Below are 22,881 nucleotides of genomic sequence, written 5' to 3'. Positions count from 1 at the left end.
CCAAGTCGTTATTATGGTATTGTAATTGATCTTCAGGTTTATGTATTATTGCTTTTATCATTTATTATACGCGATTCGTTAACATAAAGTATAATTTAGTTGGAACCAAATCTTTAGCGTTTTAAGATTTAGAAACAAAAATGCTTATCGGTTTGTTTATAAGTCGAATCCGCTAAATTTTATTTGGGGTTTTTCATTAGTGCTCTTATCTACGATTATTTAACCCATTCGCGGACCAGTTCGGCAATGCGTTCTTTGGAAGCCTTCATTTCAGCAGTGTCACTCGAGCTGATCGAATTGAAGTCCTTGCAATGGGCATGCTCTAAAAAGTGACAATAATAGTAAAAATATTCCGTTTGAGGTATTGTACTCCTATTTACTCACCTGGAATAATAGTGGCTTGACTTTCGTCCTGAATTCCCATCGCCCTCCAGGGATCCAGTTGCCCATGGGTGAGGTAGACATTTTCCACACCGGGAGACAATCCGCCAAAGAACTGATTCGTGATGCTCACTTGGTTGCTAATGAACTCGTTGCTATACTGTGAGCCATATAAATCGGCACACATGGTGGTATAGTAAGTTACAGGGAATTTGGTGCCAAAGGGCTGTGCTGTAGAGCCAGAGGTCTGGTACCAACCGTATTCATTGCAGGTCTGGAAGATCCACTGACGCACTGGAAGCCGATTTCAAATGTTTAGCTTTTAAAACCTATAAGTTGCGAACTTACTGATGTTGCCATTGTAATTAGTGTCCAGAAGCAACCCAGTAATTGCATCATAACTGAGGTCGTAGCATTTGCCACCGCTCTCCGCGAATACATCCAACAAATATCTAGCAACGCCAATAAGATCATTCGATCCAGCCATTATCTTTTGGCAAACACCCTCAATTTGGCCAGCACTGGAAGAGGGATCAAATTTTGTTAACTAACCCAGCAATGTTCGAGTGTTATACGAACTTGTGAGTCTGCACTACGCCCGCGAAAATATCGGAAATCTCGCTGAACAAAGTCCAAACATCCAGATCGCTGTATACATCAAAGGGTTCGCACAACTTGAGTATGGCCTTGACCTCTGCACCTCGCTTCGTGGCTATCATGCTCTCCATCTCGGCAATGCCGTTTTCAATACGCTTGTAGCAGTCGGATCCACCCATTTGTTGGATGGATTGGCCAGTGACTTCCTTGTACTCTGTTGAAAGTATAGTTTTTTTAGTATTCCACATAAGGGCCGTTATATTATAACTGCCAAACTTACCTACAAAGTTGACCTTGGCGAAGAGCGGAGCACTGGAAGCCCAACCTCCAGCCACCAGATCGGGATAGAGCTTCTTAAACCAGGTGACCATTGTGGCGGAGTAGGAACCTCCAACAATAATGACCTTGGACTCGGACAGTCCTTCGTGGTTTTGCTTAATGGTGTTAATGAAATAAGCAAGATCAGCCAGGGACTGATTTACACTCAGGTATTTAATGTTTTCATTCGAAAGATCCCTTTAAAGGTGCGGTAATGGGTTATGAAATAGTTTCTTAGAAGCACCGAATTGTTTCAGAATCACTTACGGCAAGGGTTTGCTCTGTCCATAGTAGCGGTGCTCTGTGTAGGCCAAAAGAGCATTGTGCTCCTTTGCCATGTCGTATAGGTGACCACCAGTTATTCTGCCCGATGAGATCTCCCATTCTCCGCCAAGGTAAATAAAAAGTGGTGCTCCAGACTTGTAAAGTGCATCGTTGAGCATATACCGCTGGAATAGATTGATACGAATATTATTCTTGTACAAGAAAACTTCTAATAACTATTATAACTAATAACTCCAAATTATGCAATATACCATTTGCCATGTGCGGGTTTCTGCTGGGTCGAAGTGATCCAGCTTCTGTTCAATCCAAAGGGTTTGAACTGCATCCGCTCGATTCTGAATCGTTGAGAGTGGTGGCTCCTCATGGATCCTTTTGAAAGTCCTCTCAAATATGCTTCCATGGGTTTGGCCCAGGGCTAAAAGAGCCAAAGCAATTCCTAGCCAAAGTTTCATCGTCGAGCGTTAAATTAGGACTGATCAACATATACCAGCTTATGTGCCAACTAATTCCATTGCCTTAGCTGAAAAGAAAATCTTATCGCCAACGCGGTACTTAATTAGTGGTTCTTAAGCCAGTAAATAGTATTGTCAACTGGGCTAAATAGGTTGTTGGTATTTTGTGTTCCAACGCCATGCGGCGTCTTATCGAGCACAATGGTGTTTGCAACGACTGTTCCGATTATCAATCATTGGGTTTCACTCACGCAATTTGACGGTACTTGAAATGTGGGTAATAGAGTTAGCCGATAAGGGTTATACAAGGTGTAGTACAATTACTAACTACATGATGATTATACCCTTTTTAAAAGAGTTGAATGCTTTTAATGGATATACAAATCGTTTTTATACCCGTTACTCGTAGAGTAAAAGGGTGTACTAGATTCGTTGAAAAGTATGTAACAGGCAGAAGGAAGCGTTTCCGACCATATAAAGTATATTCTTAATATTAGTCATGTAAATTTCTATGGATTTTTCCAAAAACTTTTTGCCACGCCCACTCTAACGCCCACAAACCGCCAAAAACTGTCAGTGTTGAAGACTCTCCTTCGCACTTTCACAAGCTGAGTAACGGGTATCAGATAGTCGGGGAACTCGACTATAGCGTTCTCTCTTGTTTTAATTATATGAGACAAGAGCGAACGATATAAAAACATTTTACAATAGTTTGGGCGGAGCAGTTTTGTAAGTTTTGTGGGCGTTAGAGTGGGCGTGGCAATATCAGGAAACAAACTTGCGTTGCGTTTATATTTCTGGAATCTGCATGCTTAATCTCAACCTTTAGATTTGATTGGATTGTACTATATCTGCGTTCATACGGACGGAAAGATCGCCTCGGCTAGTGTTCCTGATCCGAATATACATAGTTTATATGGTCGGAAATGCCTTTACATACGCTGTTACATACTTTTCATCTAATCTTGTTTACCCATTTATTCGGGTAACGGCTAAAATTATATTATTAAATAATGCAGTTCTGCTCAACAGTTTTTGTGAATAAAATAAAATAATTTATTGTGGTATATCTTTTTGTAATTTTTGCACTTCGAAATCGATGTCCATCATTAGGTTTTTTATATATGGGTTTACATTCACCGGTGATGGTTGTAGGTCCTCGCAGTGAGATGCACCTTAAAGAATTAAAATGGGTTAGAAATTTTTGACATGGTACAGTTAATCTGAACTTACCCTTTAAGACATAAGTCCGTTTGTGTTTTCTCACTTTGGTAGCTGACCAAGCATCCAATTCTGGCTGGGTCAAAAACACGCGCTGAAGCTTTTCACTACTGTCCAAGTCCCTAAAGTTATCATCAGTGTTTTTCACCTTTTTGCTAATAAAACAGTAGGAAAACTTGTAACCAAATACATCGGTACACATGTCCAGCCAAAAATCCAATGGAATGTATTCAGAAGTTTGAAAGTTTCCAAGCTGACTACAACATTGATAAAACCAGAGGCGTGCTGAAAAAAAAACTTTGTTAAAAGATTTTATGGTATTTTGGAATCTGCATACATGAATCTGTGATGAATCGAACGTCCCGCAACGGCTTTAAACTGGATATTGAGTCGTAGCATTTTGTAGAATTTCCATTAAGTTTATTTCTAAGGTAAGATGTAAAAGAGGTTTCTGAAATCTCTTTGCAGGCGCTTTGAATATTAGTTTTACTATTGAAAAGAAGTAAATGTTATTTTCATTCATTTTATATTTAATATTTACTTACTTTTCGTATTGCACCAGAGAACCAATGACTTTAGTTAATCTTTCAAATAAATTAAAAACATGAAATTTATTGACGTGGTCAAATCCGCAAATATTCATTTCCACAAGCTTTAGGGTATTATCTTTTTTAATGTCCGCTCGAAGAGTTTCAAAACCATATATGATCCTATCACGGCACTTTCTACCTCCAATATGTTGAACAATTTTAAAAACTTTTGTATAGAACGCTTTCAGTTCAACTTTAAACTGAAACGGGGCACTGGAACCCCAGCCTAAATCAATCAAGTTTGGATAAAGTTTGGCAAACCACGGCACCATAAATCCGGAATACGATCCACCCACAAGAAATACCTTAGACTCACCAAAAAAAGTGTAGTTTGCTTTTAAAAACTGAATTAAATGAGCCACATCGGCCATTGCCTGGGGAACAGTTAGGTATTTTAAGGACTTTAAGTGGAGATCTCTAAAATGGGCAATTGATGTTATTTATTGTTATGATCATTTGCTTTTATTATTGGGATTAAAACTTACTTGGTCGCTTTACTTTCTCCATAGTAACGATGTTCACTGTGCACCAGATAGCCTCCATATTTCTTTGCCAAGTCGTGAATGAAACTCTTTGTCAACATTATGTTAGAAACATTTGTGGTCGGCGATAAAATTGATCCTTCCCCTCCCATAAAGAAAAATATTGTTCCATTTGGCTTAAAATAATCCTCCTTAACCATATATCTCTAAGAAGTGTACGATGTTAAGTCTCATAAAAATGTATGCAATATTTTTGATACCATTTTAAATGTTCTGGAATCCTTATGAAAATGATCCAACTTCTGCTCAATCCATCTAAATTCAATAGTTTCCTTGCTGGATTGAATTCCAATAATAAAAGTACTTATATGAAGCAAAATTAAATTGTGCTTACACATTTCTGTTACTACTAAACTGGTTGTGAAGATTAATTTTTTATTAAATAGCAGTGAGGTGCTGTAAATAAAAGTGCAACTAATCAATTGGTCAAAGAAAATCGGTTGGTGATAAATATATTTAGTTCGTTACTTCTGTCTACATACCCTTTACAACAAAAATATTGACTTATAGAGACATCAGATTTCAAATGTATTTTTGTATAATATTGTAGAATGCATTATTATGCAAAATAGAAAGCAGTCTCTGCTTCAAATATTTTCCTAATGGCAGACTTCCCGCGCTATATACTCAATTGATCATTTATTCCATTAAATAGACAGATTCCTCAATGGGCCACTTCCTTCCTACATTTCTGAATAGGGCTCAACACGTGTTCCAAATAAAAAAGAAATCCCTGGAGCAGTTCGATTTTAATTAGTGCCATCTCTCAGCCGGAAACTGCACTCCCCTAAGACAACCCTTGAGAATTACTGAACACTTGCACACCAAACACGTACCAAGTGCAACTCAACAGGGGGATTGAAGGGTTAACACCGGTGCCGGGAATTTTCCTAGTCCAGATAATAGACCGGAAAAGCGAAAAATTCGTGACACTACAAAGTGGTTCATAGACTAGTCGAATTCGAGGTAGAACCAATAATATATGCAGGTTCAAACTCATCAAAGTAATGGTGAAAGGATGTGCGTGTGCAGCAACTATTTGCATACTAATGCGGAAGAACTCTTTTAGAATATGCTTGCTTAGCCCAGTTACTAAATAACTTCTGTAACTTTCTTCATCTTGCAGGTCATCTTCTACGACTCGGACTGGAATCCCACTGTCGATCAACAGGCCATGGATCGGGCTCATCGATTGGGCCAAACGAAACAGGTGACTGTCTACCGACTGATTTGCAAAGGAACCATAGAGGAGCGAATTCTGCAGAGGGCCCGAGAAAAAAGCGAGGTGAGTGATCGGGGGACAGGAAACGCTACCAAACCAAACCGCAAAACTCTTCAACTGCTCGGTTTTTCTTTTGTTGCATCGCATATTAGGCACGTGCTTTGTTGGGAATAAAAAACCCTCCTAAAAACCGAAGGCATTGTTGCGCCTTTGGGATTTTAAAAAAGTGCTCAATGCGAAACACGAGCACTTGTAAATGGGATTTAAATGGTTGGGGCTGGTAAACCAACACCGGAAATTAATTATACAATTGGGTAGGCGACATCTCGGTTACGCCTTCTGGGTTCCCCTTAAGATGGAGTACATCTTCTTCGTTTTCCTGTGCATTTATTGGCTAAATTACTATACGAGTAACAATAATCCCTTAATAACCATATGAAAGTATATTGAGCCGACATGTAAATAGTCTAGGAAGATAGGGCACACTTTGGCGCTATCCCTGCTCTTGTACGAGTCTCGTTTCATTTCCTGCCTTGAATGTCTAATTTTATTCACTCAAATATTGGTATTTTCTTTCCCGAACTTCAGATACAACGCATGGTTATAAGTGGCGGCAATTTCAAACCCGATACACTCAAGCCCAAGGAAGTCGTTTCATTGCTATTGGATGACGAGGAAATTGAAATGAAATGTGAGTAGATTGACGATAAAAGTGTATTATTTGAAACCAATTAATATTTATTTATTCCATCGACTTTAGATCGCCAGGAGGCTAAACTGCAGTCTTCTTCACCAATTCCACCAGCTACTCAAAGCGAACGAAAAAGACGACATCCCCAAAAGGTGAGAACGACTAGCCCCAAAGAAAATCTTGTTAGATCGAAACGATCTGTCGGCTGTTTCATGCATGATCCAGGCTAACTGCTTAATGGCCGTTTATTAGACCCAGTTTGCACTTGCTACACGACAAGTTTCCTCTGCGCTTCCTAATGAAAGTAAATGATCTTTTGAGTGAGGTTCAAATTGCGAGTGCGTCTCCATATACAGAGAGCAAAAGCGAGGCAAAGCCCGGCTCAGTTGTTCTTGGCCTATGGGTTGCATCGGTGGTCATGGTCACGTGATTTATGCAACATCACAGCACACACACACGCACGCTAACTGAGGAACGGCAACAAAGACAATTCAATTTGCTACAAAACTCAACTCATCGTCTTGGCTGGTCTTGGTCTGCTTCATAGCGTGCTTTGAACCTACTCCATGGCCCATGAGCCACTAGCACTTCCAGCCGACTATATTCATTCATCCAAGTGCGGTACACATTAAGAAACAAATGCAACATTTATGAAGTAATACTTGATATTATTATAGTTCTATCCAAATGGTGTAGCCCTGTGGTTAATGAATAGTTTATGGATAGCTATGTACTGATAAGTTCTTTTGTTTTAAATCCTTTTGAAAATATATTATTCAGCACTGTAAATTTAGACTCTGACTCAATTGAAAGTGAAACATGCCATCTTTGAAGTACTTGCAAAAATGCATTATAAACATGATTTTCTAAAACTATATGCTTTTAAGTAAGGCCTAATATCCAACTAGTCAATATTGCCCAGTGTAATCGCACTCCCTAGCAGATACTTCATACTTGCTCTCCAAAACAAACACTTTGCTTTTACCCTACTTGGAATCGCAGCGCTGTCTCTCGGAGACTCTTTTAGAAAATAGTTTCAAGTGCTTTTGGTCCGCTTGGGCTTGGGATCAGATTGGTTCGGTTTGGGGTGCAGGCTCTACCACTACCAAGCACCTCCAAACTCGGGCCTTGACTCTTCTTTCTGTTTTGTTTTTGTTGGTTTCGCTAAATGATTTTGTGCGTTCAATGGAACACTGAATATGGTCTGGTGCTGTAGCTGTTGCTTCTTCTGCCTTTGGGTCTGGGCCTTCGTCTTGGTGGCTTCTCTTCGTCTCCGTCTTTGGTTCTACGAGCACTGGTGCTGTGCCTCCTTTTAGTTAATCAGTCGGGTAGTCGTACACCACTCAAGCTCATATGCCACCATCCGACACAATGTTATACTGGCACGCAGTCTTATTCCAACCCCTCCGCCTTCGGATTGTCAATTCATTTATGGTCGGAAGTCAAAGTTTCCAACTTTTCATGTTTTCAGGTTAAGTGCAGCCATCGTCTTCCTTCCTTTGGGCCTTTCGATTGGAGAGCGGCATTCAATTGGAACAGACTCTGCTCTGGAAAATTTGTGTCGCAGTTCTTTATTATAGAAACGGTTTATTTTCGTTACTGATATAATGATATATCATTTTACGGGCGGGTTGGTTTTATTGATGGAGAAATTCCAATTATCAAATTGAGAATTTCTCCATTTGTTTGATTTCACTGTGTATATTGGATATATATTTCATAATACTTAACTAAAAACGCGGATGTCTATTTTGCGTGTCACAAAATCATTTTGTGTAAAATCGTTCAACATTCACAATAGGTTAACGAATTTCCTTATCCATAATTATTATAATTCATTTAAACTTCTCAATTATTTTGCCCAGAACCTTTTTTAAAGTGACTTCTACCACAACTTTTCCCCATTTCACCTTAAACTTTAACAATGAATATAATTAATTTTTAAGCGATTTACCAAGCAGCTAAGTGCATGTAGGAAAATTGCTACCGTTTTCCCAGCAATTGACTATCAAAATCTGGGCGAAATGCATGCAAAACTCTTTACCCTACTTCCGAACAATTTCCTCATGCATGGCAATTACCAAAGGCCCACCTCGACTCCCGAATACGTCCCATTTTTAACACTATCCCTCCGCTTGACCAGTCCATAACGCAAGTCTTAGTTTTGTTCAAGTTTGGCATGAATGACTTTTATGCCATACGCTGGGAAGAGGGGGAGCGAGATACCTTGGCATAAATTATAAGTGGCTTAAAGGGGAGAATTCTGGGGCCAGTTAGAAGATACGAACGATAAGCAACCGTTTTAAAAAAAAGACCTGCAGATATATCTCATTTCCGTTGTCCATTAAAATGCTAATTGATTTGATTGTTACATTTGGGAATTAAGGTATAACTTTTTTATGATATTATGTTTTTATTGTCTTAGGATGTAAATATGGGTGGCACCACCATCGCGGCCACATCGGTTACCCAAAACCCCGACGACGATGTGCCCAGTTGCAGTTCGGCGGCAAAACGCCTAAAGCTGGAATCTGAAGAGGACTTCATCGACGTGGGCATTACGTCATCAGCCTCGAGTGTTGGCACGGACAGCAATCATCCCACTCTCAGTCAGGAAACGTATGTGCCAGGAGCAACCTGTGTCCAGCAGATGGAAAACGATTCCGAAAATGAGGCTCTGGTGGTGGATGGAGATAGCCCCACATTGCTGGGCCCAAACGAATCCATGAGTAAGTACCAAATTAATATTATTATCCCCCCTTTTGTTATATTCAACCATTATTATTGGATTGTTTAAACAATGTATAAAGGAGGATGGGGTAATGTTATGGTTTTAAATACTGTAAAGCACATTGTTTTCAGTTTGTAACAACTCTAACGATAAGTTTTTGGGAATTTACGACTTTGACTTACCCATAAAACATACTGTGTCTTTGATTATGTGGGTAGCAGATATCCCACCAATATCTTTCGAGACTTTAGCTCGATTCAATGATTTGCGACATGTGGCTAGTTATTCCTCCGGAACGATCACATTTTTTATGATTAATAAGCAAAATAATTTGGTAATCGCCTGCCTCAAGGAGGCAGTCGAAAATGTGGTCTACCAAGTTAACTTGCCTCAAACTGAGAGCATGTCGGTTGTTATGAGTTGCCAATTGCATGTGGGATGTGCAACGATTGCAGCTTGTTAGCTCATGCGATTTGCATTCGCAAACGATAGAAGGGGGTGGTGGTGGAGGGGGTGAGGCCAGGTGACTGCAAAGCAGAAACATTTCAAATTTGTTTAACAATTAACCAATCGAAAGTACAAGACGTTGAAAAGTAGGCAACGAGCAAAAAGCAAATAGCAGTCGTAAAAGCAAAAAACTGATGTGAAATCGCGACAAGTGCAGCGTCAGCAGATCGGAGTTGCATGTTGCTAGTTGCACGTTGCCGGAGGAGCAGACCAGCAGGAACAGCTCCGATGGCATCTGCGACTTGACCAGTTTGTTGCCCGTTTGGTTGGCCAAATTGTGGCACACTCACTGATTGGCCTGCAAATTCACTGGCGAACGCAGCTAATTTTGCCTATGTCCCCGTTTCATCTTGTTACTGCAAACGCGCGTCTGTCGCTTGATAACGTTTTCATTTCGACCTGATGTGGCTGTTTTGTTGTGAATACTACCAGTTCGACTCCTGTCCAGTTCCCCTTCTTGGGAGACAGTGATGCCAGTTTTGCAACGGAGAGTGTGGGAATACAAAAGGACTGCCCATACTTGGAGAGTCATACAGAAAACAATATTCTTTCTTAAATCATCGATTATTGAATCATTTTATTAACGTATAAATGATATACCACTTCTTAGGAATTAATACCGCATTTAACAAAAGAGGAAATAAATGTCGAGTAAACGGCAAAATCATAAATAAAATAAATAATAATAATAAAATAATTAAGATAATTAATAATTGATCGATTGCATTAGATAGTACAGCTTTTTCCGAAAAAATCCATTTTGGCATTACTTCTTTTGGATTTCCCAGACAAACGCAATCCAGTTTACATTCGACGAAGTTGATTATGTTTGGTTCGCTTGTCACTTGGCGTTCGGTTTTTGTTTTGTCTTCGGTTTTTGCTTAGCATTTAAATGCCACAAAAACCAATGAAAGCCGAAGAAAGACGGCAAGACAGAAATACACACCGAAATGCGGCTCATAAATAATTTTTATGTGCACAGGGCTTGGCCAAAAGACACAGCTAATTTAATCAATGAGCTCACGTGTTGTGGCTACATAAATTGCCAATCTGAGCCGGTTGCTCTCCTTGTTTTGATTTCGTAATGCAAACCGACATTTATTTGCTGTTTACTACTGTGCCGAGCCAAATGAGAAATTGTCATGAATTCAGAGTTACACATTCTACTGTTGTAATTCTTTGAAATCAAATACTTCTTGTGAGCTAGGCGTAACTAAATTATTTGCCTGATGTTTCGCATTCAACTGCATTCCATGGGCAGACCCGAAGTACACAGAAACAAATACCTATGTATTGCGTAGTCTACAAAAATGTAATCTTTACTCAGCGGTGATTGGGATATCACATCTGATCTAGTAACAAATATTTCCCCTATATAAAGGTAAAGGAACAAAATAGCCAGCAATGTATATTTTCTTGTTGTGTAAACATAAGTGGATCAGGGGAGCGCTTAATGTTATACAGCAGGACTTTGCTGCAATTGACCACATTTTTCTCTTGCCATCATTTAAATTTTCCAGTGCGTGAACAACTTTTCCCACTTAATTGTCTTGTGTAACACGGAGTGAAACAATTTCTTAATTGGTGCCATTCAATTGGGACACGTGCCAAATGTGCAACTTTCACATGAGCCAAACATTATGCAGCATATCTAAGGCGAAAAACTAAGCGATGCCATAACTCCACCCGAATTAAATATTCATTAGCCCAACCCCGCGTAGATCATAAGATCCCTGTCCACTTTGTCAGCGGAGCTTGTGAGACATGAAAATAATTAAACCAAAACACTTGTTCAACATACGAATACCCGTATATAAATCGAAGCTCTCAGGGAACAGCGGCAAAAAAGTATCTCATAGAATACAAGTTAGCCATGAGACACAATTACGCTGCGAATCTTAGCAGCAAATCAAAACCGCGAACAAAAACTTTGATTGGCCACAAAAATTCACACAGCCACTGGTAATTACAAAAAAAATAAAATAATGCATTCTCAAATGCCAATCATCCGTAGGCACACGAAAAATGTGCGTTTCGCTGAGTATTCTGAAGAATACTGCAATTGCATAGTATCGGTTTGCTAATGGTTCCATTTCAACCCAACTGGCTTAAAGCCCGGACTTTGGCGCATAAATTTACACCTTATTGGCCCCCATAGCGCCCATAGCAAGTACGTGCTGCGGATTTGTGGTAACCCGACTAGCCGAGTACCCGGCTCAACATTTAATGTGGCCAATTGCAGTTGGCCACTTGTCAGCGTGCCCGAAGCCCGGCTTTAAAACTAAAGTGGTTTTGACTCAAATTGGTTAATCATATTTGCAATGTGAAAACGAAACCGCTTAAGAATTTGGCTTCAAATCGGGCGGCTTTGCATTGCTTAGATTTAAATGAGTGAATTTTTAATTGGGCATCGAGTAAAAAAGGAATAGTTTTGAATCACAAAATGATGCTCTGATTGATTGATTAAAGCTAAATTCAATTCAGTATAGTTAACAAAATGTTAACTTGACTTTAAAGCTTTGCAAAAGATTTAAGTTGATTTTAAAGTTTAACTTTTATGTACATTAGATAATATATGTACATTGGATTTCATTATAATTTATTGTTTAAAATTTATATTAATATAGTACATTGTAAACAAGACTATAATAAATGAAATTCGTAAAATATGTTTGGTTCCCTAGTTTGACTTATCAATTTAATGAGCTTAACGTAACATTTTAATGACAGGAGCCGCTGAAAAGAAAAAGTAAAAATAAGTGCCCTTCAATTACAATTCGTGTCCATAACGCACCCCTAATGATCTCGAAAAAGAACATACTTCACGCCACTTGGGTGTATGCCTTTTTTAGTCATTCCTTTTGGGGTGTTGCCCAGTCACTACATACATTTTTTAGAAGAGGGCTCCACCAGGAACAGGAAAAGCAGGACCATCTGCCATCGGGGTTTTGGCCATTAGCTAAATGTAGCGTAAAATTGCTGGCGTTTCCGTTAGTTCGCGTCGCATCTGTGGTGTCAATTTCACACATGTTATGAGCACTTTGCGGTCGCCAGATTGATGACTCTTTCGAAACGAAACAGGACCCAGGACCCCAGAGTCCTTGTCCTTGTAATGGCTAATCCCCTGAAAAGTTCCGGCCCGGAAGTGTACAGAATATACAGAATACCCACCGAGCGGGCTTTAATTTAAAATTCATGTGGCAAAGCCAGACAAAAATCGCTGTGTGGCGACAACAAATCATGACAATGGCAATGAACAGCAGCGTACAAACGCAATGATGACCACGACGGCACCTCATCAAATGCAACACGCTGCCGAAGATGATGATGAAGATGGGCGACACGGCGAGCAGAGACCACCGCTTGAAACCAACCTGGCCAGAAGGCAGACGCAGCGTTAGAAAGGCCAGAACGGGTATTGTAGGCATACGACGATCATTGGACAAAAAGTGCGATCGATTGCAATGCGCACCGAATTTCAATTGGCTGCAGGAGCAGGAGGCCCCAAGTCGATCTGGGACTCCAAGTGGGGAATACAGTTGCCACTGCAGTTAGCAGCTTGCAGCCTGCAGTTGGCCATCACCAGCTGTCCACGAAAGGAATTGGGTTATGACCTCGAATGCGTGTCGCCACGGGCAATGCCACAATGCATCTGCCTGGACCCACTGGCTTTCATCGAACCATGGGCTCGTGATTGAGCCGTTTGGGTTTCAGTGCGCGGCAGTAAAAAGCTGAAAGTATCTTCAACATCTTTCAAATATAGTGTCGAGGCCCGGAATCGAAGAAAATGCCTATGGCATGACTTCTTTCGAGTCTACAATTCTATTGTCTTCCATGTCAGAGGAAAAATACTCATTTTAAAATGAATAAAAATAACATGACGCTTATCAGATATGCCACAATTATATAAAAATTATAAGACTACGAAAATGCCTAATATCTTGTTTTTAGTAGTCCTAGATTTTATACTCGACAATAAAGATGTAAGGAAACTAAAAATTCTAGCTAACCCCCAAGAATTAAAAAATACTGAAAAAGATGTAATGCCAAGATGGTACTAGAAACCTGTAAAAAAGAGCAAAAGACCTAGTTAAAATTAAAAAAACAATTATTTTAAGAGTAAACTTTTTGGGCATACGACAAAAACTGTAACGTAAAATCAAGAAATGACGGCCAGACAAAAACTCCGAGCTTCGACGATGGAGTGGTGCGATCGAAACTCGAGACCCAAGTCTTCGACGCCCACTCCCGCCCTGCGCCCGGAAGCTACTAGATGGCAAAAGCCAGGACCCATGGGACGGAATGAGTGGGCCAATTTCCATAAAACTTACCAAGCAGATACAATGGCCTATAACCTAAGACTGCAGGGTGGAAAGCAGAAGGATGATAGGTAAAACACCTTTAAATAAATAAGAAACAAGACACACATTTAAACGATCGTACAAGTGTTCTATAGAGATGGTAGTTTTCTTATTCTTATCAACCACAACTCGATCTTCCCTTAGCAATCAAATTGTTAACAAGCCGTCTTCGCCAGAAGTTAGTTGTCTAAGGGAAAACCAAAATCGTCTCAGTATGCCACGCTGGCAGCGCGAAAAGTATATCTCACCGCCACCGGAACAGTTTCCCTATCGACCACACATCATCGGCCGCAGTGTTCCACGTCCGGAACATGGAAGACCCGTAAGAAGGCCGGCGGTTCCGTGCTGCTTCCAGCATGCGGAGCTCGAGAACGAGTTTTGGTCTAACATGCGATTTCCCGTGTCGCGGAAAGCACTCACAGCCTGTCCCAGCAAGAAGATCTATGAACTGTCCCGGCCACGTCAATTTCCCCTGAAAGGCCATTGCTCAGTGCCCGGCAACTACGAGGACCAGGTGCCCAGACGTCAGAAAATGTCGCCGCGGCAGTGGCGACATCATCTGCAGCGACTCGAGTTCCTTTCGAAACCAAATCCTCGAATTCTGGCCGATCTTATGTGCTGCTGTCACTAAATTGGACCAAAATGATTACTCCTTAGGAACAGATCACTTACTAAATAAAGTAGATTTATACATTTGGTGGGTTGAGCTGTAGTTAAGAATTAATCGGATTGATACCACAGGAAGTTATGTCATTTACAATGCAAATAAAGCTATGAACAAAGAATTCACAGATAATTACCATGACAAAAATGATACATAGATTATGTATGATACTATTCTTTAGAGCCATGAACATAATAAGTAGGCGTCCAGAATCACTCGAAAGTCAGACAGTAACCAGACAGTCGTAAGATAATATCTTCAAAATTTAAAAAGAGTAACCAAAAAAAATACTTAACAAAATTAAAATGAACACTGAAACTTATGGAACCCACTTGGGCAAAACTAAGAGTTCAGAACCGTCGATAGGACCTATTGATTCCGGTCATAATTTTGCTGAGCAGGAAGCTTTGATCCTAAAACCCAAGGCTCTAGAGCCGCTGCCCTCTTGGTTGGCGTGGTGCGATCGAAACTCAAAGCCTGTGAAGCGCGTTCAGCCTCGGGCGATTCGAATCTTGACCCCTTGGCAGAAAAACGGTCCGATGACCATAAGAGATTGGAAGCATTTCGGCGCCTGGGCTAGTTTCCGGGCCAGACCCAAAAATCCAAAGCTGATGAGACCTGCAAAACCTTTCTGTGCGGCCAAATACTTGCCTTGTGCCCTAAGGAAGCGCCAGCTGGACGAGGAAGAGTTGCGGGAAAGGATGTTACTGTTGGCCAAGCCCCGGAAGATCACCGAGAAGTATAATACGCCAGACCAACCTCCAGCGTACTCCCCGGCGATCCCTTGGGGCAAGCCACCGCATCGCGATCCCGGTCGACCCTTCCAACCTCCCTACGTTCCCGACTGTTTTCCAACCGACGAACTGGAGGCGGACTTCTGGGCCCAGCTCAGATTTCCTGTCCGGCAGGCAGCCCTCTTGGGAAAGACTACGCCCCGCATCCAGTCCCTGGCCAAGCCACGGGCATATCCACCAACTCCGCACTGCCCCGTTCCTGAAAAGGTGCTGCATCCGCTGGATGTTCCGCCTCCACCACGAAGGAAGTTCTCAAACAGGGGCTGGCGAATGCACCAGATCCGACTGTTATATCTGTCTAAGCCGGTTTTCAGAAATGAAATGAGTTTCTTCTATAGTCAGATGTAACCACCTGCTTCCAAACTGCTCTTTATATTTGTCCAACCCAAAACGAATTTATACAAGTTTTTGACCCATATATTTGTTTTCTTGAAGGTTTTTCTTAAATTATGGAATCCTTGTATATAGTTATTTTACCTGTGAAGATCGCAATCTTTAAATCTAAGACCCAGGGCATCGACTTTAAAATCTTACAGCTCACGGTTTTATTTTCGAGGGCTGATAAGTAGGCACTCAATTAGTCGTCAGTTGGATTTTACATTTCAACCGGCTGAGAACTTTACTATTTTTTAAAAACCATCGCCATTGGAATACAAAAATTTGATTTGTTGCATTAGGTACAGTTTGAACCCTTGCTAAATTTTAAGTGATTTTAAATCGATAATCGGGTCACCATGAGTGTCATTCAAGAAGATACCAAGGCTAGTGTACTCAGCGTGGTGAAGCCGCCACCGAGTTGGGTCGAATGGTGCGAGCGGAATGCCAAGCCGATCCAACGTCGTCTGATCCAGGAAAAGCGCTACCTAACCAGATGGCAGATTCCCGGACCTATGAAGAAGGCGCAGTGGAAGGAGTTCTACGAGTGGGCTGCGTCCAGAGCCATGCCAAAGGAACTGCCGGAGCCGGTTAAACAGCCCATACCTTGTCTTGAAAAGATCTTGCCTTGCGCCCGAAAGCCACGCGCCATCGATCCGGACGAGTTTCAGGAGAAGGTGGCCAAGCTGGCCACGCCACTGGAACGGAAAATGACGCCGAAGCATCAGTACATCAATCCGGACCATCCGTACTCCCCAATAATTGTCTGGGGTCAGCCACCACTCCATGACAAAGGACGACCCTTTAAGCCGCCACCGAAACCCTGCTGCTTCTTTAATGCCGACATCGAGGACAAATGGTGGGCCGAACTCCGCTTTCCCATCCGCAAGGCTGCCCTCAAAGCCACGATAACTCCGCGCATTCTAAGCCTCTCGAAACCGAAGATCACGCCTCAGTTTCCGCCCCATTGCTATCATCCGGATCATATCTACGATGTGCTGAATGTCAAACCGCCACGGAGGAAGAAGTTTACTCCCCAGGGATGGCGTCTCCACCAAATCAGATTACTTTATCTATCGAAGCCTGTGTCCCGGCCCGAATACGAGTATTTTTATATGTAATGCCATGTTATATGGCACCCAAAGTTACTGTTTCCATTCCGTATAATTGTTTTTGACCTTAAATATATGCTTGATGTCTAACGATTCATGTAAACGATGTGTTTTCCAAATTTAATATTTTCAAAATTAAGACGTTTGGATTTTTTATTATGTAAGGATATGATTATTTTACAATTTTATCATATAAGAACTATACTGAGTTATGCTCGAACCTCGAACTGAAATCTCACCTTAACAGCTTACTGCAGCTGAATTCGCGGACTTTTGCAAATCCGTAAAAAAATTAACAATTTCACGCAGATAAAATCGCCATTTATATGACTTTTTATGGCTTACAGTAGCCGGCAATAACAACAACAATAGCGACAAAAGCGAAATGTAATCTAAGCCTGTGAATCTGAGAAGGACGAGGAGAGCCGGGTGTCCGGGAAAAAAGTGCCAAGGAGCCAAAGATCTAAAGAGCCAAAGAGCCACTTAGTCATGGCCGGCGCATTACAGTCAAAGGTGAGACCTTTCGAGCCGAGATTACCCTCTTTCACTTCGCTTATCAGGCGTAGCAAACATGCGTCACATTGGCTTTGGCACCGGGCCCATGGAGCTAGGATCAAGGTTCACAAATGATCATCAGTCAAATCAATTAGATAATTGAATGAATGATTTGTGAAATCCGATTATGCTCGGCGGATTCTTATTCCCCGTCTGCTGCTGTTTTTTTACTTCCCGTCTCTCGTTTTTTGTCATATTTCGCTTGCTGCAATTCCATTGTTGTTATTTCTTTGGGCCTTTCGTGTCAATTGGCAATATGAAGAGGGCCCAGACGATGCAAATATCACCAACAAACAGCAGCAAATCAAACAAAGCGAACATATTTATAGCATTCATAAATACAACTGGAGCGAAGGGAATACTTACTATTGATAGTATAGGCTGAAGTTGGCTGGGCGCTAAAAGAAAGTGGTGTTATAGGATAATGTTTAATTTTTATATTTTTTATAACTCAAAGGCTATTGAAATATTCTTACTACAAAAGCTTTAATAAATGCAAAAATAATATTTTGTATTTTTTTTAACACTTACCAAGTACCATTCCCACTCTCCTTTGGTTCCCATTATAACCCATTTTTATCCCCCAGATTCAACTGTCATTCCCTGTTCATCATTTTTAACCCGAGCTCGACTTAATCCATCACGCTCAACATTTCCATTTTGCCCGGTATTTTCCACCACTTTTCCCTTGCCCCTGGGTGACAGCTGAATTATGCTAAAAAGCGAAACTTTGTTGGTGTTTTTTGATGTTTTGCTGCAATGCCACGACGTTTGACCGAAATACATGCCAAGAGCAGCAACAAACCAAGAACGAACTGCCAAAAAAAAAAGGAAATAGGCGAGGAAAACCTTTCTGGGCTCTGGGCTGTGTGAATTGCCTTGGATTGGATTTTATTGATAAAACTTATTGCTAAAATCCAAAGTTCAGCTCAATAATATTGCATTGCCATTCGAGTTGGTCTCGTTCTCGTTGTAGCAGTAAAAGTAAACCCTATCACCAAAGGAGACAGACTGCTTTTGGGCCTCTCTCTTTCGGCTTAAGCCATTTGAAGCTCTTCATGGGGACATGGCCACAATCTTGTAGACAATTCCTCTGGCGACTGTCGATCGCGATGATCACAGCACCGACTAGACAATAATGTCTATCATGGAGTGATGATCATCATATCGGGTATGATGATGCTGCCGGCACTCGTGTGCGTTGCATACCGAAATAGCAGAACGGCAGGTATTGTCGCCAAACACCAGACAAGATACACTCGTACCGAATAACAGACAACTGGGGAAATAGAACCAGTGGAACAACAACATTGTTGTCTGCCCGCTGATCACAACTTTTTTGAGCCTGTCTTGTCGTCGTCGTTGTTTATTTATTTGTTGTCTCTGTTTTATTTATGCAACTTACAGTTAGCAGTCTAAGTCGCTGGCATATAACCAGTGAAATATTTAAGTTTAACCCTAGAGATATCGTTTTTAAGCGAACTGTTGGTTCTGAAGAGTTAAAATGTGCAATTTTTCATTTGCTTTCTTATTAATTTGCTATCAATATTAATGTTGGCAATCATAATTCCTTATTAACTTTAAATTTGATTATTTTAAACTCCTTTAACCCTTTGTTTTTGGAATTAATCAACTTGCTGGTCATGAATACATATAATGGGGTTTCTGTCACGTGTATTGGCGGGTTAAGAATTATAATATGGAAATATGGCACTCCGCATATTTTTCCTTTGGCATTTCGGTGGAGTCTCAGCCACGATAAAAGTTGAACTTGTTTGTTGCTGCCATTGTCTTTGGGGCATAAAAAGTAACACGTTGAATGCGCAAATATGGTCATGGCACAAATATCGATAGTAAGGTGCTGGCAAAGAGTTATGGGCAGGAAACCTAAGAAGGTATCCCCGTCAGGCAGCCGTCAAAGAACCCCAGGCCATCCCCATTAATTAGGCATTTAGGTTGCGAGCCATAAAATTGTGGTAAATGTAACAAAACTCCCAGTTTAATGTTTGTTTTTCGTTTTATATTGGGCCAGATGTTTGTGGATTGCGTCCAACCGCAATTAATCAATACCGAGTCACCTATAAATTTCCGTTCTCCTTGCAGACTTCCTCGGCGACCTGAGCGGCATTTCGCCGATGCGGCGGCGGCACCACCCGCGCGGCACCAGACGCGGACGTCCCAGGGGCAGCACGCGGCGCGGCGGCGGACACGGCTCGATCCCGCGCGTGCTAACGCCGACGCAAGCGGCCACGCCAGCGGTACCGGCCGCGGCGACGCAGGCAGCGGCGGGAACAGGAGCGGCAGCGGGAGCGGGAGCGTCTTCACCCTTGCAGCAACAGGAAGTATGCGGCGGTGGCGACAATGCCGGCGTACTGCTTACCGAAGAAGGTAGGTACACTTGCAGAAAATATGTGATAGAGACGTTTCAGTCAAATTTGTTCTGAGTGAACAAAACTAGCTCGGCAATCCGAATCAGTAATTAAATGTTTAAAATTTGCTTCTGCGGGAGCTTATAGTTAATATAATTAATACATTTCCTACCAAATAGCAACTATAAATGAAGACTGGAAAATAAACATCGAACAGCCTTCAAGTCAACATAGTTGCGAATTAATGTTTTCTTTCAGTGCAAGTAACTTTCCTTCCGTCACGCAACTCACACTTCTCGAGAAGTCACCGCTCCGCAAGGATTTCCCCCTCAGTTGAATAGAGTGTTACTTGTCGCTAATCGCTTGTCATAATCACGTTTATCGCTGCCTTTTCCGGAACAAGTATTTTCGGGTACTCAACCCCTCCCCCTGTGGTGGTATTATCTCCATATTGCTTTGTGGTTGATCTACCGGTCCCCCTTTCGTTTTATTCATTTTTTCGGATATGTCTCGATTACAGCCCGCAGAATTAATGCATCCACTTTGTGGTACGTGACAATTTTAACGCAGTGCCAGGCGTTTTTACATTACATAACATTTTCAGTATTGCCCCCTTAAAGCAAATACTTAAATCCAGATAAAACATTCTTGAAAGTTCACCCCTTTCGTTTGGCTGCAAGTCAAGCCAAATATTTGTTTAGAGATTCACATCTGGCAGCATTATCTTTTCCGCTTCTTACTTCCTCGCTTTTGAAGTTAACTTGTGTAAAGGACAACTTTTTTCAGCATTTATTCCCTTACCAATTCATTGGAACACGTTACGGTTCTCATAGATTGTTGCCAATTTGATTCATAACTCAGCAAAGTGATTCGCATCTGTAAAATGGTAAATTTCCCAAATTCATAGTCAAACCAATTCGTTTAAAGGAGATAAATCCGGCAACAATGTGGCAATTTTCAGTTGGATTTTCAGGCGCACGACAAATGATAATTGAATAAATCCGCTTAAAGTCCCAGACACTAGGCAAGGGGAGCGGGGCACACGTGACAGGAACACGTTCCGTAGCTGTTGGCCCAAAATGGAGACATAATCGCAATGGCAAATACGCAACGTTGCATAAATTAAAGTTGGCCAGTAGGAGGAGAAGGGCCAGAATGTTTCGGGGGACTTTCGGCAATTAAAAAACCACAATTGCATGCATTGCTGGGACAAACAAGGAAATGCCAGGATCCGATGAAACGTGCGGTGACAAATGTCAGTGGAATTAGCAAGAAAGTTGCTTATCCTTTGTTCAGCTTGATATGCTCGTTTTTCATTTATCTAATGCAATCTGATAGGAGTTAAAGTACAGTTTGCGCAGTTTTTAAGGGCAGTTGCAACTGCTGTACCTCCGAATATTCAATTTGTTTAATTATAAATGGAATTGAGACCATGGAGTAAAGGGAAAGGTGCAAAATTTAATAAAACTGCAATTCCAACATCTCGAAAGTTTGAAATGGTAGATAGGCTGTTTTTTCTATCCGTCTAAAAATAATTTAAATAATATTTATTGTCTATTTCCAATAACAAACCTTTTTTTTTGTAGATTATAGAACCAGTCCATCCGGACAATCGCCTGGAGTGTCCTGCAAACGCGGACCAGGACGACCTCGCTCCAAAACCGCCACACCTATCAGTCGAGGAACCCGCGGCGCTCCCCGTGCCCGCCGACCCATGGGTCCATTGCTGGTACCTCTGGGCCGAAGTCCGGATGCCACGCCGCCCAGCAGTAGTCCGGCCACAAGTCGGGCGCCCAGTCCATCAACTGGATCCCATGGTGGCGGCGGTCCAGAGTAGTTTCCAAAAAAATGTAATTGTATTTGAAAGATAAAAAAAAATAAAAAAAGAATTGCTGATTAAAACAATAGTGCAACTCACATTCGGTCTTCAGAACTGTAAAACACTTTTGCTTTAGGTATAGTGGTAATTAATAGCCCCGAGTCTTACTTAAGTATTTCACGGATTTTGTTTTAAATAACTAACAGTTTATACGTTTTTCGTTGCGATTGAAAGTTCAATAATCCTAGAATTCGGTCTACAGTTTTACAATTCTTGGAAAAGGTAATCAATCATATATGTATATGCTTGACCTTTTTTACAACTGGCTTCCCTGTGTTTTTTATCGTCTTAATAAATAGTAAAAAAGAATGACTGTTGCAATCATAAATTAATAAACTTGTAAAACTGCTAGAGAGCTTCCGTTGACACTTAAGTTCGTTGGCCAAGACTTTGAAACAAATTCACGCATCAGCCATCAAAATAATTGTAGACTGCGGAAACAAAACCATCAAATGAGAGGTGTAATAAAAATTTGTTTCGACTCAAAATTTTAGTTGTAATCAACACCGCCGACGCGTCGAAATTAGCGCAACAGTCGAGCATACGCACCAAATAAAACTGGTAATTAAATTAAGGAAAATGGGAAAACTCTATGAGAAGACCAAGCTCATAAGGGAGCCGAAATCATTGTCATTCGGCAATTAGTTACGCTGCGTGATTCCCGGTACAAAAGGTTTCTCCAACCAGCAGGCTACGATCTGTATTAAATGTATACAAATTTCAGTGTTATAACCGCGGAGTTATGTTAAGACAGCAGTCTTATAAACTAAACAGGACACGCTTCTGCAAAGACAATAACTCAAAAAGACAACAATTTACAAAGATATAATCATGTTTTTCTAGCTGGATGTGCTTTTGTTATAATGTACGCAGCAGTGAATTTCTATCGATTTGCAAGAAAACTTTTTGTCACGCCCACTCTAACGCCCACAAACCGCCAAAAACTGTCAGTGTTGAAGACTCGCACTTCCACTAGCTGAGTAACGGGTATCAGATAGTCGGGGAACTCGACTATAGCGTTCTCTTTTGTTTTTAATATAAGTTAGTTCATTTTTTTTTATTTAGACATGCTTCTTAAATACATTATATTTGAGTTTTTCAAAATTTTATTTATCTAAGAGTATTTAACCATCGATCACATCTCATTAGCTTTTCTGCCTTCGGGCTTGCAGTTGCTTGGCATTGACTCTCTAGGCATCTTGGACTTCTCAATATGACAATTCTCAATATTCCAA

At 41.1% G+C, this 22,881-nt stretch overlaps 6 protein-coding genes across 8 annotated transcripts in view; 4 read left to right on the top strand and 2 right to left on the bottom strand.

Annotated features, from left to right (window-relative positions):
- The window catches only part of LOC120454330 (chromatin-remodeling ATPase INO80), a 35,959-nt gene extending 14,290 nt beyond the window's left edge, over positions 1-21,669 (top strand). For both annotated transcript variants that reach the window (XM_039639538.2, XM_039639537.1), the window contains exons 9-14: positions 5,513-5,671; positions 6,197-6,299; positions 6,369-6,451; positions 8,725-9,028; positions 19,502-19,786; positions 21,354-21,669. In XM_039639538.2, coding sequence (XP_039495472.1) covers positions 5,513-5,671; positions 6,197-6,299; positions 6,369-6,451; positions 8,725-9,028; positions 19,502-19,786; positions 21,354-21,604 — 1,185 coding nt within the window. In that variant the 3' untranslated portion in view covers positions 21,605-21,669. The remainder of the gene's footprint in view (positions 1-5,512; positions 5,672-6,196; positions 6,300-6,368; positions 6,452-8,724; positions 9,029-19,501; positions 19,787-21,353) is intronic.
- Positions 152-2,081, bottom strand: LOC120454332 (putative serine protease K12H4.7). Its single transcript, XM_039639540.1, has 7 exons — positions 1,833-2,081; positions 1,564-1,745; positions 1,259-1,494; positions 961-1,192; positions 730-902; positions 385-675; positions 152-322 (listed from the first exon to the last, which is right to left on the bottom strand). The coding sequence occupies exons 1-7, from the start codon at positions 2,031-2,033 to the stop codon at positions 216-218; spliced, it is 1,422 nt and encodes a 473-aa protein (XP_039495474.1). The 5' UTR covers positions 2,034-2,081; the 3' UTR covers positions 152-215.
- LOC120454333 (putative serine protease K12H4.7) lies at positions 3,066-4,723 on the bottom strand. Its single transcript, XM_039639541.1, has 6 exons — positions 4,587-4,723; positions 4,330-4,532; positions 3,800-4,261; positions 3,592-3,743; positions 3,267-3,539; positions 3,066-3,208 (listed from the first exon to the last, which is right to left on the bottom strand). The coding sequence occupies exons 1-6, from the start codon at positions 4,587-4,589 to the stop codon at positions 3,090-3,092; spliced, it is 1,212 nt and encodes a 403-aa protein (XP_039495475.1). The 5' UTR covers positions 4,590-4,723; the 3' UTR covers positions 3,066-3,089.
- On the top strand, positions 13,474-14,694 carry LOC120454338. Of its 2 annotated transcripts, XM_039639548.2 has the most exons (3): positions 13,474-13,591; positions 13,656-13,927; positions 14,043-14,694. In XM_039639548.2, the coding sequence occupies exons 2-3, from the start codon at positions 13,704-13,706 to the stop codon at positions 14,527-14,529; spliced, it is 711 nt and encodes a 236-aa protein (XP_039495482.1). In that variant the 5' UTR covers positions 13,474-13,591; positions 13,656-13,703; the 3' UTR covers positions 14,530-14,694. The 2 variants fall into 2 exon arrangements, with proteins under 2 accessions (XP_039495482.1, XP_039495483.1); XM_039639549.2 differs by having other exon boundaries at positions 13,499-13,927.
- LOC120454336 lies at positions 14,771-15,774 on the top strand. The gene has a single exon (XM_039639546.2). It carries the CDS (start codon positions 14,868-14,870, stop codon positions 15,702-15,704), a length of 837 nt encoding a protein of 278 aa, XP_039495480.2. The 5' UTR covers positions 14,771-14,867; the 3' UTR covers positions 15,705-15,774.
- Positions 15,950-16,946, top strand: LOC120454337. Its single transcript, XM_039639547.2, has one exon. It carries the CDS (start codon positions 16,091-16,093, stop codon positions 16,850-16,852), a length of 762 nt encoding a protein of 253 aa, XP_039495481.1. The 5' UTR covers positions 15,950-16,090; the 3' UTR covers positions 16,853-16,946.
- Positions 21,670-22,881: the final 1,212 nt, after the last annotated feature.

This window comes from Drosophila santomea, chromosome 3R (assembly GCF_016746245.2).
Source record: "Drosophila santomea strain STO CAGO 1482 chromosome 3R, Prin_Dsan_1.1, whole genome shotgun sequence".
NCBI lineage: Eukaryota > Metazoa > Arthropoda > Insecta > Diptera > Drosophilidae > Drosophila > Drosophila santomea.
This window is presented reverse-complemented; position numbering and strand designations above follow the sequence as displayed.

What these genes read in the sequence shown, in the direction of transcription:
- LOC120454332 (XM_039639540.1), bottom strand. Translation starts at nt 2,033, where the DNA reads ATGAAACTTTGGCTAGGAATTGCTTTGGCTCTTTTAGCCCTGGGCCAA. An exon ending in TAATTACAATGGCAACATCA is followed by an intron (nt 676 to 729) that starts GTAAGTTCGCAA and finishes ATCGGCTTCCAG; the next exon opens with TGCGTCAGTGGATCTTCCAG. An exon ending in TCAAGCCACTATTATTCCAG is followed by an intron (nt 323 to 384) that starts GTGAGTAAATAG and finishes GTCACTTTTTAG; the next exon opens with AGCATGCCCATTGCAAGGAC.
- LOC120454333 (XM_039639541.1), bottom strand. An exon ending in TCTCTGGTGCAATACGAAAA is followed by an intron (nt 3,744 to 3,799) that starts GTAAGTAAATAT and finishes TCTTTTCAATAG; the next exon opens with TAAAACTAATATTCAAAGCG. An exon ending in ACGGACTTATGTCTTAAAGG is followed by an intron (nt 3,209 to 3,266) that starts GTAAGTTCAGAT and finishes TAATTCTTTAAG; the next exon opens with GTGCATCTCACTGCGAGGAC.
- LOC120454338 (XM_039639548.2), top strand. Translation starts at nt 13,704, where the DNA reads ATGACGGCCAGACAAAAACTCCGAGCTTCGACGATGGAGTGGTGCGAT. An exon ending in GGAAAGCAGAAGGATGATAG is followed by an intron (nt 13,928 to 14,042) that starts GTAAAACACCTT and finishes ATCTTCCCTTAG; the next exon opens with CAATCAAATTGTTAACAAGC.
- LOC120454336 (XM_039639546.2), top strand. Translation starts at nt 14,868, where the DNA reads ATGAACACTGAAACTTATGGAACCCACTTGGGCAAAACTAAGAGTTCA.
- LOC120454337 (XM_039639547.2), top strand. Translation starts at nt 16,091, where the DNA reads ATGAGTGTCATTCAAGAAGATACCAAGGCTAGTGTACTCAGCGTGGTG.